Source organism: Giraffa tippelskirchi, chromosome 4 (genome assembly GCF_054371585.1).
Source record: "Giraffa tippelskirchi isolate mGirTip1 chromosome 4, T2T-mGirTip1v1.2.pri, whole genome shotgun sequence".
Lineage (NCBI taxonomy): Eukaryota > Metazoa > Chordata > Mammalia > Artiodactyla > Giraffidae > Giraffa > Giraffa tippelskirchi.
The window spans coordinates 145,008,784-145,024,500 of record NC_137278.1 but is presented as its reverse complement, the minus strand read 5'-3'; the positions used below and the strand labels follow the sequence as shown (position 1 = coordinate 145,024,500).

General features: G+C 36.3%; 1 protein-coding gene and 1 long non-coding RNA gene across 13 annotated transcripts in view; one reads left to right on the top strand and one right to left on the bottom strand.

Annotated features, from left to right (window-relative positions):
- The window catches only part of RAP1B (RAP1B, member of RAS oncogene family), a 45,743-nt gene that overhangs the window by 27,771 nt on the left and 2,255 nt on the right, over nt 1-15,717 (top strand). For 2 of the 12 annotated variants that reach the window (XM_081589861.1, XM_081589864.1), the window contains exons 2-8: nt 5,029-5,128; nt 8,598-8,679; nt 9,694-9,762; nt 10,955-11,011; nt 11,882-12,022; nt 13,755-13,898; nt 14,504-14,620. In XM_081589861.1, the coding sequence (XP_081445987.1) occupies nt 8,623-8,679; nt 9,694-9,762; nt 10,955-11,011; nt 11,882-12,022; nt 13,755-13,898; nt 14,504-14,590 (555 nt within the window). In that variant the 5' untranslated portion in view covers nt 5,029-5,128; nt 8,598-8,622 and the 3' untranslated portion in view covers nt 14,591-14,620. The remainder of the gene's footprint in view (nt 1-5,028; nt 5,129-8,597; nt 8,680-9,693; nt 9,763-10,954; nt 11,012-11,881; nt 12,023-13,754; nt 13,899-14,503; nt 14,621-15,717) is intronic. The other 10 variants (XM_081589865.1, XM_081589863.1, XM_081589859.1 and 7 more) reach the window with 6 other exon arrangements.
- Nucleotides 1,630-5,249, bottom strand: LOC145545408 (uncharacterized). The gene is made up of 2 exons (XR_014082055.1): nt 4,698-5,249; nt 1,630-3,341 (listed from the first exon to the last, which is right to left on the bottom strand). It is a non-coding gene; the product is annotated as an uncharacterized LOC145545408 (long non-coding RNA).

The window sequence follows — 15,717 nt, the reverse complement described above, 5'->3', positions numbered from 1 at the left end:
TTGTACATTATATCCCTAGTACGTATTTATAACTGCAAGTTTATACCTTCTGACTGCCTTCGTGTACCCCCCTTTTTTTTTAATTCCAACAGATTTCACTATTTTTAAGTTACAATAACATGCTACAATTACAAGACAACTCCATGACTCCTCTTTCACCTTCTGACTTTAATTTTCATTTGTGTATTATAAATTTACTGTTTTTTAGTAATAAAACTGTCAGGAAAAAAATGAGCAAACTGTCTTTCTCCCTAAACTACATTTTAAAATGATTCAAAATACTGATAGATTAGTATATATTAATATATATATTACTTGTTGTATTGACAGCGGGAGTTTCCTATAAGATACATTCCAGTTTCAGAGATGTTAAAATATATTTTTAAAATGCCTCTTAGATTTTAGTGGAATATAGTAAGTATAGCTTAATTTATAATATTGTTCAGTTGGGTTTTTAATATAACATATTCCAAACTGGTTATGGTAATAGGAGGACTAAATTAAGGATGGAAACCCACATATGATTGGAAAATAGGTTTAGGCTATGCATTGTATTTTTTTACCTACCTAGAAGAAACTTTGTATTAATAAACTAGACAAAAACTGAATAGCAGTGCTCCTCCTACTTCCTTAGTGTTTTTTTAAACTCGTAGGTAAAAGGGTAGAGCAGTGATTCTCAGATGAGGGAACATCAGTTCTGCTGCACTGTATTGAGCAGTAGCCCAGACCATTGCTATTACAATTATTTTTAAAGCTATCTTTTACTGATTATTACTATGTGCAAGGACTTCTGAGGGAAATTACCACATTTCATATGCCAGTCACTGTTTGAGGTTCTGGGGATATAGTAAAAGACAAACATTGTCATTTTTGTGGAGTTTCAGTTCAGTTCAGTTGCTCAGTCGTGTCCGACTCTTAGCGACCCCATGAATTGCAGCACGCCAGGCCTCCTTGTCCATCACCAACTCCGGAGTCTACCCAAACACATGTCTATCGAGTCGGTGATGCCATCCAGCCATCTCATTCTCTGTCGTCCCCTTCTCCTCCTCCCCCCAATCCTTCCCAGCATTAGGGTCTTTTCCAGTGAGTCAACTCTTCGCATGAGGTGGCCAAAGTATTGGAGTTTCAGCTTCAACATCAGTCCTTCCAGTGAACACCCAGGACTCATCTCCTTTAGGATGGACTGGTTGGATCTTTTTGCAGTCCAAGGGACTCTCAAGAGTCTTCTCCAACACCACAGCTCAAAAGCATCAATTCTTCGGCGCTCAGCTTTCTTCACCAACTCTCACATCCATACATGACCACTGGAAAAACCATAGCCTTGACTACATGGACCTTTGTTGACAAAGTAGTGTCTCTGATTTTTAACATGCCGTCTAAGTTGGTCATAACTTTCCTTCCAAGGATTAAGCGTCTTTTAATTTTAATGACCATCCGCAGTGATTTTGGAGTCCCCAAAATTAAAATCTGACAGTTTCCACTGTTTTCCCATCTATTTGCCATGAAGTGATGGGACCAGATGCCATGATCTTAGTTTTCTGAACGTTGAGCTTTAAGCCAACTTTTTCACTCTCCTCTTTCACTTTCATCAAGAGGCTTTTTAGTTCTTCTTCACTTTCTGCCATAAGGATGGTGTCATCTGCATATCTGAGGTTATTGATATTTCTCCCAGCAATCTTGATTCCAGCTTGTGCTTCCTCCAGCCCAGCATTTCTCATGATGTACTCTGCATATAAGTTAAGTAAGCATGGTGACAATATACAGCCTTGATGTATTCCTTTTCCTATTTGGAACCAGTCTGTTGTTCATGTCCAGTTCTAACTGTTGCTTCCTGACCTACATACAGGTTTCTCAAGAGACAGATCAGGAGGTCTGGTATTCCCATCTCTTTCAGAATTTTCCACAGTTTATTGTGATCCACACACTCAAAGGCTTTGGCATAGTCAATAAAGCAGAAATAGATGTTTTTCTGGAGCTCTCTTGCTTTTTCGATGATCCAGCGGATATTGGCAATTTGATCTCTGGTTCCTCTGCCTTTTCTAAAACCAGCTTGAACATCTGGAAGTTCACAGTTCACGTTCTTGTGTATCCATCTCACAACCTTACCGTATAGGCATTACTGTCTCCATTTTCCCAGTAAGGAAAGTGAAGCTCTAAAAGGTTTCATGACTTGCCAAAGATTATACAAAATCAGGATTTAAAATGTAGATGCTATGAACCACTGTGCTGTGCTGTCAAAATTGTCCCTTTTTGGGGTTCAGTGAATGAGAATAATTGTTTTCAGTGACTCAAACTACAGTTATCATAACCCTTTTGAAATTCTGATATAACTCTACCCATCTTAAAATTATGCATGAAATTTTACAAACTGAACTAATGGCCATTGCCAACCATTCGGAGTTGGCATTCATAACGAAATCCTTTTTTTATCCTTGGCTTAGACTCTGTAAACAGTTTTTCAAAGCTGGTGTAGTAGTAGGCACAGATTTGAAAAATAGGTATTAGTTCCAATCTTGGCTTTTTTTTTTTTAAGGAAAATACTATCCCAAGAGTTGGTATTTAGTGGGATTTAAATAAAAATATTTTGCGTTTTTTGTCCATATAAGGAAATTTTGGCAAAAAAATTAATGAAAGAGGATGACTTACTTCATTTGTGGTTCCTTCTTATCAGTGTTCCTTGTTAGAAAGCTGCTTATTGGTAAGTTAAATGTGTTTTGTCACTGTGTTTTGTTTTTGAAAGTCTGTTGATGGTTTTCATATTTCCTACTTGAAAATTTGAAATGTTTCCAGTGAACTTAGGGCTCTGCAGTTAAAATTCTTGTTTGTGTTACTAAAATTAAATTGATAAGTGTTATTTATAATTTCTGCAAGCTGGAAACAAATCAAAATATCCATGAGCTGGTGAATGGATAAAGAAAATATCATCTATATCCATTCTATGCTTTTTATCAATAATAAGTAGAAGGAACAAATTACTAATAAAGCAGTAATATGGGTGAACCTGTCTCATTCGAGCGATAAGTAATACTATGGATAAATAAAGCAGCTGGGAAGAAAGAAGGACCCTAGTCATCTCATTAAGAAATGTAATTCCCAGAAATGTTTACTTTTTATAGAATGTGCAAGTGTCCTCGTTCACAGCTTCCCATTTCTTAGAAAACAAAAACCTTTTGGTTTAGTTTTTCTTTCTGGCTTGTTTACTTTGTAAGGATCTCTGAAAATGCTCACCTATTGTAGATTTTCTAATTTTTCATTTTCAGTTTCCTGTTCAGGTCTTTCGGAGAAGGCAATGGCATCCCACTCCAGTACTCTTGCCTGGAAAATCCCATGGACGGAGGAGCCTGGTAGGCTACAGTCCATGGGGTCGCTAAGAGTCGGACACGACTGAGCGACTTCACTTTCACTTTTCCCTTTCATGCACTGGAGAAGGAAATGGCAACCCACTCCAGTATTCTTGCCTGGAGAATCCCAGGGACGGTGGAGCCTGGTGGGCTGCCGTCTATGGGGTCGCACAGAGTCGGACACGACTGAAGCGACTTAGCAGTAGCAGCAGCAGCAGTTCAGGTCTTTAGACCATTTACAGAAAGAAGGAACATGTCTCTCTTTAAAATTTCCTGAAGTTAATTTTTTTGTTTCCTGTGTTCATTTTGTTTACAGTTTTAAATTGTTGACCAAGCTACCCCTGAAATAGTGTATTTCCTAAATAGGTTCTTCTTCTCTCAAGGCCAGTTTTTTTTTTTAATATGCTGGACTGTTTGAATCTGGTCTTTACTGTCCTCCTGCTCTTAATCTCTTTCTTCTGTGATAAAATTAAGTACTTAGTAATTCAGTTGGGATTCTACAACAAATTTCTGTTCATCTACCTGAGATTTAGAAAAATCTTTAAACATTAACTCCAACTAAATTCTAGACCAGTTTTTAAATTCAGTTTCTACAGCTCTGACTTCTACTCTAGCAATTTAAGAGACTGTTGTTTAGTATAATTTTTCCTTTGCTAGGAAACCGTCAGGAAAGGTAGTGCATTTCAGTGGTATGGTCGAGGAGTAAGTGGAATAGAAAGGCATTGTGGGAAGTATAAAGAGACAATGGTTCAGGGAGAGTAGGTTTCCAAAGGTTTGAGCAGGGGAGTAAAGGAAGGCTGTCTTAGTCATCTTATTTTGAATCTTTGGAATACCAATTAGAGGAGTTGATTATTGAATGTTATTTTTTTCTCATAATTTTTCTGTGTTTATAATTCCTCTGAAAGTGTAAATTTTTATATTTTAAAAGTTGGCCATAAGTCCTGTTGTTACGCTGTAGTTGTCAGAGTTCCCATTTTTTGTAATTTACCGATGTAAGTACAAGGGTCATGATTATACTGGAAGTTTATAAAAGACACAGAAGGTTTTCCTAGAAAAGGTATGGCCTTGACAAATAAGAAAGAAATCACTAGAGTCAAAAAAAATGGTGTTGGGGTAATTAACTGGGAAGAGACACATTGGGAACTATTTGGATAATGGAAGTGTTTTAAATGTTAGAGTTGTGTTTGAGGTTGAAGGGTATTGGCATATGCCAAAATTCATTTAACTGTATGCTTAAGATCTGCTTGTTTACTGGATGTAAATTATTCCTCAATATGATATAAAGTGAAAATGAAAGTAAGTGAAAGTAAAGGTCACTCAGTCGTGTCTGACTCTTTGCGACCCCATGGACTGTACAGTCCTTGGAATTCTCCAGGCCAGAATACTGGAGTGGGTAGCCTTTCCCTTCTCCAAGGGATCTTCCCAACCCAGGGATCGAACCCAGGTCTCCTGCATTGCAGGTGGATTCTTTACCAGGTGAGCCACAAGGGAAGCCCAAGAATATTGGAGTGGGTAGCCTATCCCTTTTCCAGGGGATCTGCCCAACCCAGGAATCAAACCAGAGATTCCTGCATTGCAGGCGGATCTTTACCAACTGAGCTATGACGGAATATGATATGATATAAGTGTGCTTTAATTTTTTTTTCCATTGAGGCATTTTATTTTCATATTTGTATTATATCCCTAGAAAAAGAATCCCAGGAATTTCTCTCCTGTGTTTTTATCTTGCTTCTTCATGGTCCGTGATGCCAGCTGAAGTTGTCAGTTCAGTGAAACCATACTGACAGGTTAGGAGCATATTATTCTGCCATTTTTCTAGATCTTTAGTGGCACATCAAATCTAGGGGCTGATTACTCCACACTTGTTTGACCTGCCTGTGAGGTTCACAACAGTTTTCTCAACTCTGCAATCATTGATTTCAAATTCGCTAGTGTAATCATGCTTCATTATCATATTATCACAGAAACTGACTTTGGAGCAAGCCTAGTAAGAACCTGGCACTCTCTTGACCAAGCAGAAGGTAGGAAGGTGCCCCATAATCAGCCCCCACAGTTCATGACCCTGTAATGCTGTCATGAAGGTGAGTGACCCACGGTGAAGTTTGGCCCATCACTCACCTTTGCCTGAATTGGTCACTGATTGTACTCATCTTCAACCTTTAGTGCTTGGGACCAGTTTGAATTTCACTGAAAGCTTTTCAGACCTATGCGTCCATCCATTCCAAACAGCTCTCCCTTATACAGTGAATGTAAACAAAACAGTCCAGGACAAAACAGAACATGAGACAAAACTTTGCACAAGTAGACTAACAAAAAGCAAAGCAAGTAGCTGAAGAATTATGAACTAATGGCAAAAATACGTATCAGATAGTACACTCCAAGCCAAAATCAAAAGCCTAAATTGCCTTATACAAAACCTGCTTGATATAAATCTTAGAATAACAGATTTAACAGTGTGAGCTCAAGGAACTGATTGGAGCACCCATCATCGTTTTTATTGACTCATGTGATAGGAAAATCTAAGAACAAACAAGTTGGACACAGGCAGCCCATTCAGTATGCTTGTTTGTCTGAGGGCATCATTTGGAATGATGCCAGATGAGGATCTTCAGTGGACTGTCAGCGAATGAGCGACACCATTCAGTAGCTGAACTTATTGATTACTTAAGGAAAAGCTACCCTGGTCTGATTTGCCTGCCCTGAACAGAGCAGACTACTAGTCTTACAGAATCTTTAGGGAATTTCAAAGTCCAAAGATCCACAAACTTTCAAAGGCAGGAATTATCAACTGTAAAAGCAGTGTCAGTCAAGTGAGACAGTTGCTGATTATTGGCATTTTGCTGGGTGTTCACTGAAGTCTCTCTCTCTCTCTTTTTTTAACTTATAAACAATTGCAAGGAAGTGAATCAAAAAGTGGCCCAGCTCAGCTGCTTAAAGGATAAAAGATGCAGGGAAATAAGTCTGTTTGTGTTAAAGTTAGTTGATTTGCTCTTTGGGATGCTGTTTAGTAAATTATTGACCCCAAAGTTACCATGTTCCCTCTAGCTGGGTTCAGAAACACAAATTTGAAGGTGTCTTTCATTAGAGTCCTAAGTTTATTTTAAAATATTTCTCAAATATTAATGTAGGTCTGTGTGGTTGGATCATTACTACATGGAACTGAATAGAATTACCACCTAAGTAATCCTATTTTTAAATGACTTTATATTAAAAGAAATAAACCTGACTTCAGTTACACATTTACAGAAAACAACTTATTTTTCGTAAATTAAACGCACACTACCATGTGGAATATTCTTAAAACTGAAAGGTGGTTCAACTTTTATTTAATATCTTTTTTCATGAACTATCTGGTAAGGACTGTGCAGTTCACAAAAGTTGAAGAGACAGTGTTCCAGGACTGGAGAAAAGTCTATGGAAATGAGGTTCACTAAGTTTAGAAATAAAATATAGGAACTAGTAAGTGGGAAAGTTAGCAACTGCCTTTTTTGGTGTTTTTTTAATTTGGTCTCTTCCAGGCCCCCCCCACCCCCCAATTAAGGAATGGAGAAAATACAGTAAATGATCTGTGCATTTAAAGGCACAAGTGAAGGAGAAATTTTTGAAAAGTCGCCCTTGGTATTAAACACGGCATCCTAAGGAGAAATAAAAAGATGCCGTGTAGTAGCAGTGTTAGTTGCTCAGTCGTGTCTGACCCTTTGGCATCCCCGTGGACTGTAGCCCCGTTCCAGGCTCCCTCTGTCCATAGAATTCTCCAGGCAAGAATACTGGAGTGGATTGCCACTTCCTTCTCCAGGGGATCTTCCCAACCTAGGGGTTGAACCCAGCTCTCCTGGGTCTCGTGCATTGCTGGGAGATTTTTTTACCATCTGAGCTACCAGATAGATAAAACACAGGATTTCTTCCAAGAGTATGGACCAGAAGGAAAGACCATATAAAGAGGTTTAATACAAAGAAATATGTCAAAGTGAGTCCATTCTTAATTGACTGACTTTCAGAAGTAAGAGGCTGTCAATAATAGGCTGGTCACAGAAGCATATTCACTAAAGTAAATGGTTATTGGTGGGTTAAATGTGTGCAGACCAGTCCTGGTATTGTGTTACTATAAGTAAAGAACTGTCATCTCTTGATTGAAGAGGATTTAAAGCCTGGTCTGATGGCTACTTTTGTACCATAGCCACTGGCAAATTATTTTTTTTCTAGAAATGTGGGAGCTTTGTATTCTCAAGTTATTCCCCCTCCTGGAAACTTTAAGGGTCTTCTTTCTCTCTCAGTAGTAAGCTGAAGTTTTAAAACGATGAGCCTTGGTATGGATTGTTTCTTTTGGGTTTTATGTTTATTTGATTTCCCCTGTTTCATCATACTGAACACTCAGTGGACTTCTATCAGCCTGGAGACTCATGTTCTTGAGATATATTTCTGATTCCTGACTGTTTTCAAATCTCTGCCATCCCATCCACACACCACCCTCAACCTTCTCTCTCTCTCTCTCTCACACACACACACACGCATGCACACAAACTTCAGTAATAGATATTTGGTCAGCTTTCTCTGCTAACTAATTTACCATTTATGTATCTCAGAGGCCAGCAAGTTTTTTCTGTGAATGCTTCATATTAATAGTAAATATTTTAGACTTTGTGGACCAGATAGCTTCTGTTATAAGAACTTAACTCTGCCATTACAAGACAGCAGCCACAGACAATACACAAATGAATGGATGTGGCTGTATTTCAATGAAGCTTTATGTACAAAAACAGGGCGTTGGATTTGTTTGCAAATCCTTCCTCTGTCCTGTTCATCTTTACCAGAAAGTTAGCTCAGTTGAGGGCAGGAATTTTATTTGCTATTCATTGGGGATACCCTTGTACTTAGTAGACCCTCAACTACTTGTGATTCAGGATTGCAGGTGGTTCAGTAAAGGAGATAACGTGTCTCTATCACTGCCATCTTTTAGCCAATAGAATGCCCCTTAATGCAGTTTTTCAGTCACCCCCACCCTTTTTTCTTGATAGAGTAAGTATTTTATAGTAATTGAATATAGGATAGGGCTAAGAATCATGTCTAGAATTCTGCAATTTCTTTCTTCTGATGTTTTATAAAGAGCCCTACCAGTGGCATCCTTTAGTAAGTTTATTTATGAAATGCTCCATCTTAGTATGGTATAGTATTTTAAGTAAATGCTTGACTGTTTTGTTTATATAAGAAGCACATGAATGCAATATTACTTAAGAATTCTTTTTTCTTCTTAATAAGGTACTAGCTTTTACAAGTTTGCACCATGCGTGAGTATAAGCTAGTCGTTCTTGGCTCAGGAGGCGTTGGAAAATCTGCTCTGGTAAGACAGTCTCACTGTACCCAAGCTATTCACTCTTAAGACATGTTCTTTTTCTGTTGAGTGTTAGGTTTTGCTTATTTTTTGTTAAGGTGAAATCTCATTGATTTTAGAAGTAATATAGTATTTTTCTTGTAATTTAGTCAACTTTTAGTTGTATCTGGGCAGATCATATTCTCTCTGGAACATGGGTTCCAGACCAGAATACAGTTTGGACTTAAGCACAATTTGGACTTGAGCACATACAATTCTATGTCTGTCTGCATTTCAGAGCAAGATAGAAATAAATTTTGGTCCATTTCATTGTGAGTTGGCTTAAAATACAAATTTTATGTTACAAAAATTAAATAACTGTATTTTTAAAACTTTTTTCAAAGTTTACCTTTGACTGTCCCACCATGTTTTTTATATCAAGAAATATTAAGTAAGAAAGAAGACACAACTTGACAGTGGTAGGTAGGAAGGGGAGAAACTTAGGGGAAATAACTTGGTGAATAGTTCCGAGTTTAGCAAAGCCCCACCTTAAAATAGACTGACCATCTATCTTACTTTGCCACTTATTTGTCACATAAACACCCAGCACAGAATTTGACTTGCTTGGATCAAACTGAGAAGTGTGTACAATGGAGCATGAACTGCGTTTTCATTTGTAAATATATCCAAAGTGATGGGGAGGCATTGTGAGTGTGCACATGTGTGTTCACCAAATAATTAGCCACTTTCTAACTAAAATTCACGTTTAAGCCCTAAGACTGAAGTAGGAACCATTTAACAATTTTTAAATATATGAGCTCCAAATTTAGACCTACCCAATAAGGAACGCTATGATTATTAATTTTTTAAAAAAGCTTTCTGAGGTAATTTTCCCACCAAATACTTATGTTCGAAGGTAGTCATGGTTATTATTATTTTTTTTAATCGGTGATATAACTATTCTTGTGAAATTAATACTTTTGAATGTGCAGACTTGGATTTGTTCTTTTTGAGGGAGTATAATGGTATGTTAATTTTTTTCAGACTGTACAGTTTGTTCAAGGAATTTTTGTTGAAAAATATGATCCTACGATAGAAGATTCTTATAGAAAGGTATGTTACTTTAGAAGGCCTTTGCTTTCAACTTTACTGTAAACATAAATTCTTGTTTTTAGCTTAATAACTATTAAATGTTGTCTATAGAGTATAGGATGAGGAGCAGAGTTAATTTATAAATTAGTGGGGAGAACACACCTGATTATTTCCTGGCATTGCATGTTTACCATCTTAGAAGAATCTTAATCACTCTTGCTTTAAGTTCACACTGACCCCCAAGTTGTAATTTGTTGCAATTTGACTTTAGAGTTGAGACATCCATTTCAGGTGGTAGTCCCATGTTTCTCCCCCTTTCTGCCCTCGAAAGACTGAATACTCTCGGGCTCCCTGCTTTTTATATAAAGATGTAAGTACAAAAGTCTCCCTAACCTTCCTATTTACAACTCTTTGAGAAAGTTCCACTGCTTATAATAGTAGAAAAGTTTATTTCTATGTTCATTTATATAACATGTGACAGTAAAACTTAATATGCACACATTTTTAATTTAGAAGGGAGAGAATTTACCCACCACCTTAAAGCAGCCAGCCTGGCCCCTGCTGCGGTGCAGACACTGTGTTTCCATTCCTCTTCTGTGTCCACTGTCTGCCAAAACTAGAAACCCTTTCTGGACCCCAGCTCTGAGGCAACATTGCTCTTTTTTCCGCATCTGTATCTTTTTTTCCTAGGAAATGTTATGTTTAAAGGGTAACAGGGATATATAATTTATTTGATAGCTCTTCTTCCTTGCTACCAAAAATTTTGTTCCAATATAGTGAAGGGGATGTGGTTATAAGCAAAAGGAAGGTATATCTAAAGTATGGCAGAATTGATATAGATAGTTACTTCTGACATTATTGGAACTATTACTGCATTAAATAAAAATTTTTTGAGCTGATTTGAAATTACTTCCTCCTCAGAATTAAGTGCTGAGTGATTCACATTGAGGTTGGATCTTGTATATCTTATAGATAGCCTTATATTAAATTGAGAACTCATGGTTTTTACACTTGATGCAGTTCGAGGGTCAGTAGACTTTAGTTTATCCAGCTGTTTTTTTTCTCCTGTTTTGTTAAAGTGTGTATTACTTGAGATTAGTATCAAAGTTGCTATAATCTATGTCTGTTTTAAATATTGTATTAATACTATACATATTAAAGTAGTCTTACATACAGGAAAAAAAATGAAGATCTACCTTAATTTCCCCCCTAGCAAGTTGAAGTAGATGCACAGCAATGTATGCTTGAAATCTTGGATACTGCAGGAACGGTATGTAAAACAGTACCAAAATATATGCACAACTTGTGCAGTATTGACCTTATAAATGCTAGTATTCTTATAGACAAACATTATTTAAAAGTAAGGCTTGCATTAAATCTTAAAGCTGTCTTCCTTATCCTCTTGAATTCTTTTCTTGTGTGCATGGGTCATTTACTGAAGAAATAAGTAGAAAGTTTGTATGAAAGTTTTCATAGCTTCACTAGTACTTTTAAAGCAAGTTAGACTATATTTCCATACATTAAATAACGTGGAAAATACCTGAGATTCCTCAGTGACTGTGTGAAATATTTTGAATAGTATCTTTCATCCTTCAATATATTTACAGAACAGCTAGATCTGATGGTATCTGAAGGTGAAGGGAAGATTTACTCTGGATGTGTGGTATTCATTCATCTAATGTTTGAGTACCTGATACGTGTCGTGGCTTGTATTCTTACACTCAAAAGCTTACAGTCTAGCGAAGGAGGAAAAGTGTGGGAAAATGGCACCATGTAGGTAACTTGCTGGTGGACCTTGGAGAACTGGAGCATTGTGAGCTAGCTGTGAGTAACTTGGTGATTCGATTTGGGTCCCTTCTATATGGTGTCTTGAAAAGCTGCCTTCAAGTAGCATTTGAAGATGGGACATTTCCACTTGAGTGCATTTACTGCACATAAATCTGCTCTGGTGTATTATTTTTAAATAAAACACTTACTGCTTGAAATACCAATTTTTCAAATAGCCACAGACTACAGTTTTAAGAGATGTTACATAACACTACTGCATTCTTCTTTGAACTCTAATTACAGACTTTGAAAATTGTCAAATTAACTGTCAAAACATTATTTTTTTAAAACGATTCTTTTCTTTCGACTGTAGGAACAATTCACAGCAATGAGGGATTTGTACATGAAAAATGGACAAGGCTTTGCGTTAGTTTATTCCATCACAGCACAGTCCACATTTAATGATTTACAAGATCTGAGAGAACAGATTCTTCGAGTTAAAGACACGGATGATGTAAGCTGACTTTATAATATATTTTCTTTCAAACCCTTATTGTAGTGATATCCGATTTAAAAGTTTGTATTTAAATCCAATTTAAACTTCACCTATTTTGAGGAGTTGGTTTTTCAAAAGCTTTTTCTTTGAAAGGGAAAAACGTTCCTTTAACACTGTATGTAATGTAATAAGTGAGAAATACCTTTCTCCTGTGTAAAATAAAATTTATACCCTTCCTATTTTTTTCCCTTCATATTTTTAAATCTTGCATTTGGTGGAGAAGGAGGAGAGGTGTCGGTGGCAAATATCACTAATAGAGCAGATGACGTTCTGGTAGATTTAAGAGCCTTTTTAATAAGAATCAGAACAACATGTGAACATATCTCAAGCAACTATGACAGAAGAAGCAAAACAGCCAACAAATATATTCAATTCTAATGTTAAGTAACGTGCCCCTTCCCAATACACCATAATGGAGTTTAACCCTGTAGGACACTTCAAAAGGATTTTCTAAATTCCTCATCACACTACATATATAAATTCATCTTGCATCAGAATCACCTATAGAGCTAGTTAAAACAGATTGCCAGGTCCTACTCCCAGAGTTTCTGATTCAGTAGGTCTGGAATAGGGCTCAGGAATTTGCATTTCTAACATATTTCCAGATGGTATTGGTGCTGCTGGTCTGGGCATCACACTTTTAAGAACCACTGTACTATGTATAGTTTAATTATAGCAAATATTTTGAGAGCTTGGGAGCACCTATTAGAAATACCCTCATTTCCTGGACTTCTGAAGCAGGAGGACTTTGGGGGACCTTAACATACTTAAAGCAACTTTAGTTGGTAAAGCTGTTTACCAGTGTTTCTGGTAACTACTATAGTTTTCTATCAGTTACATTAAACAGGTATTTATTAGTATAATACTATATATCTGTTCCTTAAAAAGCCACAAATCTTGATTTTCTAGTTTGGATTTTTTCCATAACTTACTTAGAGAGCCAATCTCTAAAAGATTAATAGGAGTTTTACAGAATAAGGATTATTTTTCCTTGTAGTGTCCAAAAACATGATTAATATGGTCTAGATTTTTAGTAAATAAAGGTGATTTTAAGTTTTAGCTTTTAATGTGGACTATATGAAAAGCTAAAAATTCTACCTTGAATTTTATCTACCTTCTAAATTTCTTTTTTGTGTTATGAAATTGAGAATGAGTTATTTGATAAATACTTGTTAAGAAACCAGAAAATCTGAAATTGATTTATGTCCCTTGGAGAAACATTTTAAAATTTTGGAATATATTGACTTTTTATGATATTTCCTTTTGCATTTTCTTTTTAAAAAGGCTTTGTGTTTTCTTACTATAATTAGTTCGTGGTGAGGGACTTCCCTGGCAGTCTAGTGATTAAGTTTGTGCTTCCACTGCAAGAGCACGGCTTCAGTCTCTGGTCAGGGAGCTAAGATCCTGCATGCTGCACAGGGTGCCTAAAATAAAAGTCCGTTTTGATACAATTTTCATGGTTTTTCCTCCCTCTCTTATAAGCAGATCATAGCTTGTTTTCTGAACAATTTATGTGAGAAGTTCTTAAGTTAATTATTAATGCTTTTATATTTAACTGTTGGTTTTAGTATACCATACTGCATGTTTTTCTCTGGCATAATATCAAAACTAATCCTTATGATTGACTCTTAGAATTTTGATTTGGATTTATGTAGCATATTTGTTTACTTATTTGTTTTTACCCGTTTAGGTTCCAATGATTCTGGTTGGTAATAAGTGTGACTTGGAAGATGAAAGAGTTGTAGGAAAGGAACAAGGTCAAAATCTAGCAAGACAGTGGAACAACTGTGCATTCTTAGAATCCTCTGCAAAATCCAAAATAAATGTTAATGAGGTATGGTGTAATAGAACTCTTGATTTGGAAGTTAGCATTCAGAATTAATGGAAAGTAATGAGTGTATTAACACAACCCCAAGTTAATTAAGTATGTTAGTTAGCATGCTAACAAGCAATAATCCTATTTGAGCCTCTTTATTAAACACTTGGTGGTACAGTAGAATTTACTGGGTGGGGAAGACAGATTTAATCTTCAGATATATGAAGAGTGTTATGTAAAAGATGAAGTCAAATTCAAGAAGGCATGAATGGCTCTTGCCTAAAGGAACTTAAAATTATGTTGTAGAATAAGAGTACATAGAATCAAAGAAGAGTAAAGGATTGTTCTCTTTGATGGTAAATGTTCTGACTAAACTAAGGTTTCTGCAGCTACTCAGTATTTACTTTAAGGAGAATGATGTTAGCCCTCCCAAAAAATAAACAGAAAAGCGCTTGACAATTACAAGAATACCTGGCTTTACTCTCATTTCTTAAGTGAACAGAATATTTGCTTTCTGGAGAAGAGTTATGGAAAGTTCAAATTTTTCATTATACTCTTTCACTTGTAGTTTGAGGGGAGGGGTTTCCCTGCAAATTAAAAAAAAAATTAATAAATGTTTGCAGATCTTTTATGACCTAGTGCGACAAATTAACAGAAAAACTCCAGTGCCTGGGAAGGCCCGCAAAAAGTCGTCATGTCAGCTGCTTTAATATACTAAATGCATTGTAGCTCTGAGCCAGGTATGTTAATTTATCTTTTCTTCTGTTTTGTTTGTTTCCTCTAATTTTTAACCTCAACTTTATTAAAGGTCAAAAAAGCAAGTATAGAATTTTCTGTTGTAGAAAACAAATGGGTTCATCTTACGGGTTAATATGATACCCTAGTAATTGAAATAATTATTTCATTTATATATGATCATCAGAAGTAAGGTATTCCTCATAAGTATTCTAGATGAGTTTATCCAATATAGACTCACGTCTCAGTGGGTCACTAGTTTGTTGACAACATAGTGATGATCAAAACCAATCTTCTCTGCTTTCCTCTTTGTTGCCTTAAGCTAATTAAGGTCTAATGTAAAAGTCAGACAAACCATTGCAAAATATTAAATGCTGTTGGCGGAATAAATGCAGCATGGTACTGATAATTAAAACCCCTGACATCATGTACCAGACAAATACTGCCTATATGTTAGTTGAATTCTCACAACAATTCTGTGTGGCAGAATTATTGTAATTCCCATATTACAGAAGAGTGAACTGAGGCACAGAAAGATTGCAAGCCCTATAGTTAGTGAATAGCAGAGTCAGAATTGAATCTAATGATCTGAGTACATGGCTCAGAATTTGAACTCTGAACTGATTACCAAAGTCCATAATTAGTCACTATGCTATTATGGATACTATCAGAGTATTTAATTGGGGCACCAAACCAGTCAGATGTGAACTATGGATTCAGGGAAAGTCTCAGTGTGAGAGCATCTAAGTTGAAATCTGATGGATAAGTAGAAATTAGAGGGTGAAGAGTTCCCGGGCAGAGAGAACCACGGATATATAACCTTGAGATGAGACAGCAAAGGAAAATTGAGCAAATACCACTATAACATAGTTTTTGAAAACAGTTATATCAAATGAGTTAATACTTTCAAAGCAGTTAGTTCACTACCTGGCATGTGGTAAACCCTCATCTGTTAGCTGCTGTTTGCCAAGTATCATTAAGCCATATTTTTTTTTACTGTATTCTTATGTTGGGAACTTTGGATGTTACTAGCTCTGCTTCTTCCCATGTTAAATGACCCTGTACAACCATAATACTCTGATTCTGTAGTTTTCCAGAGTTT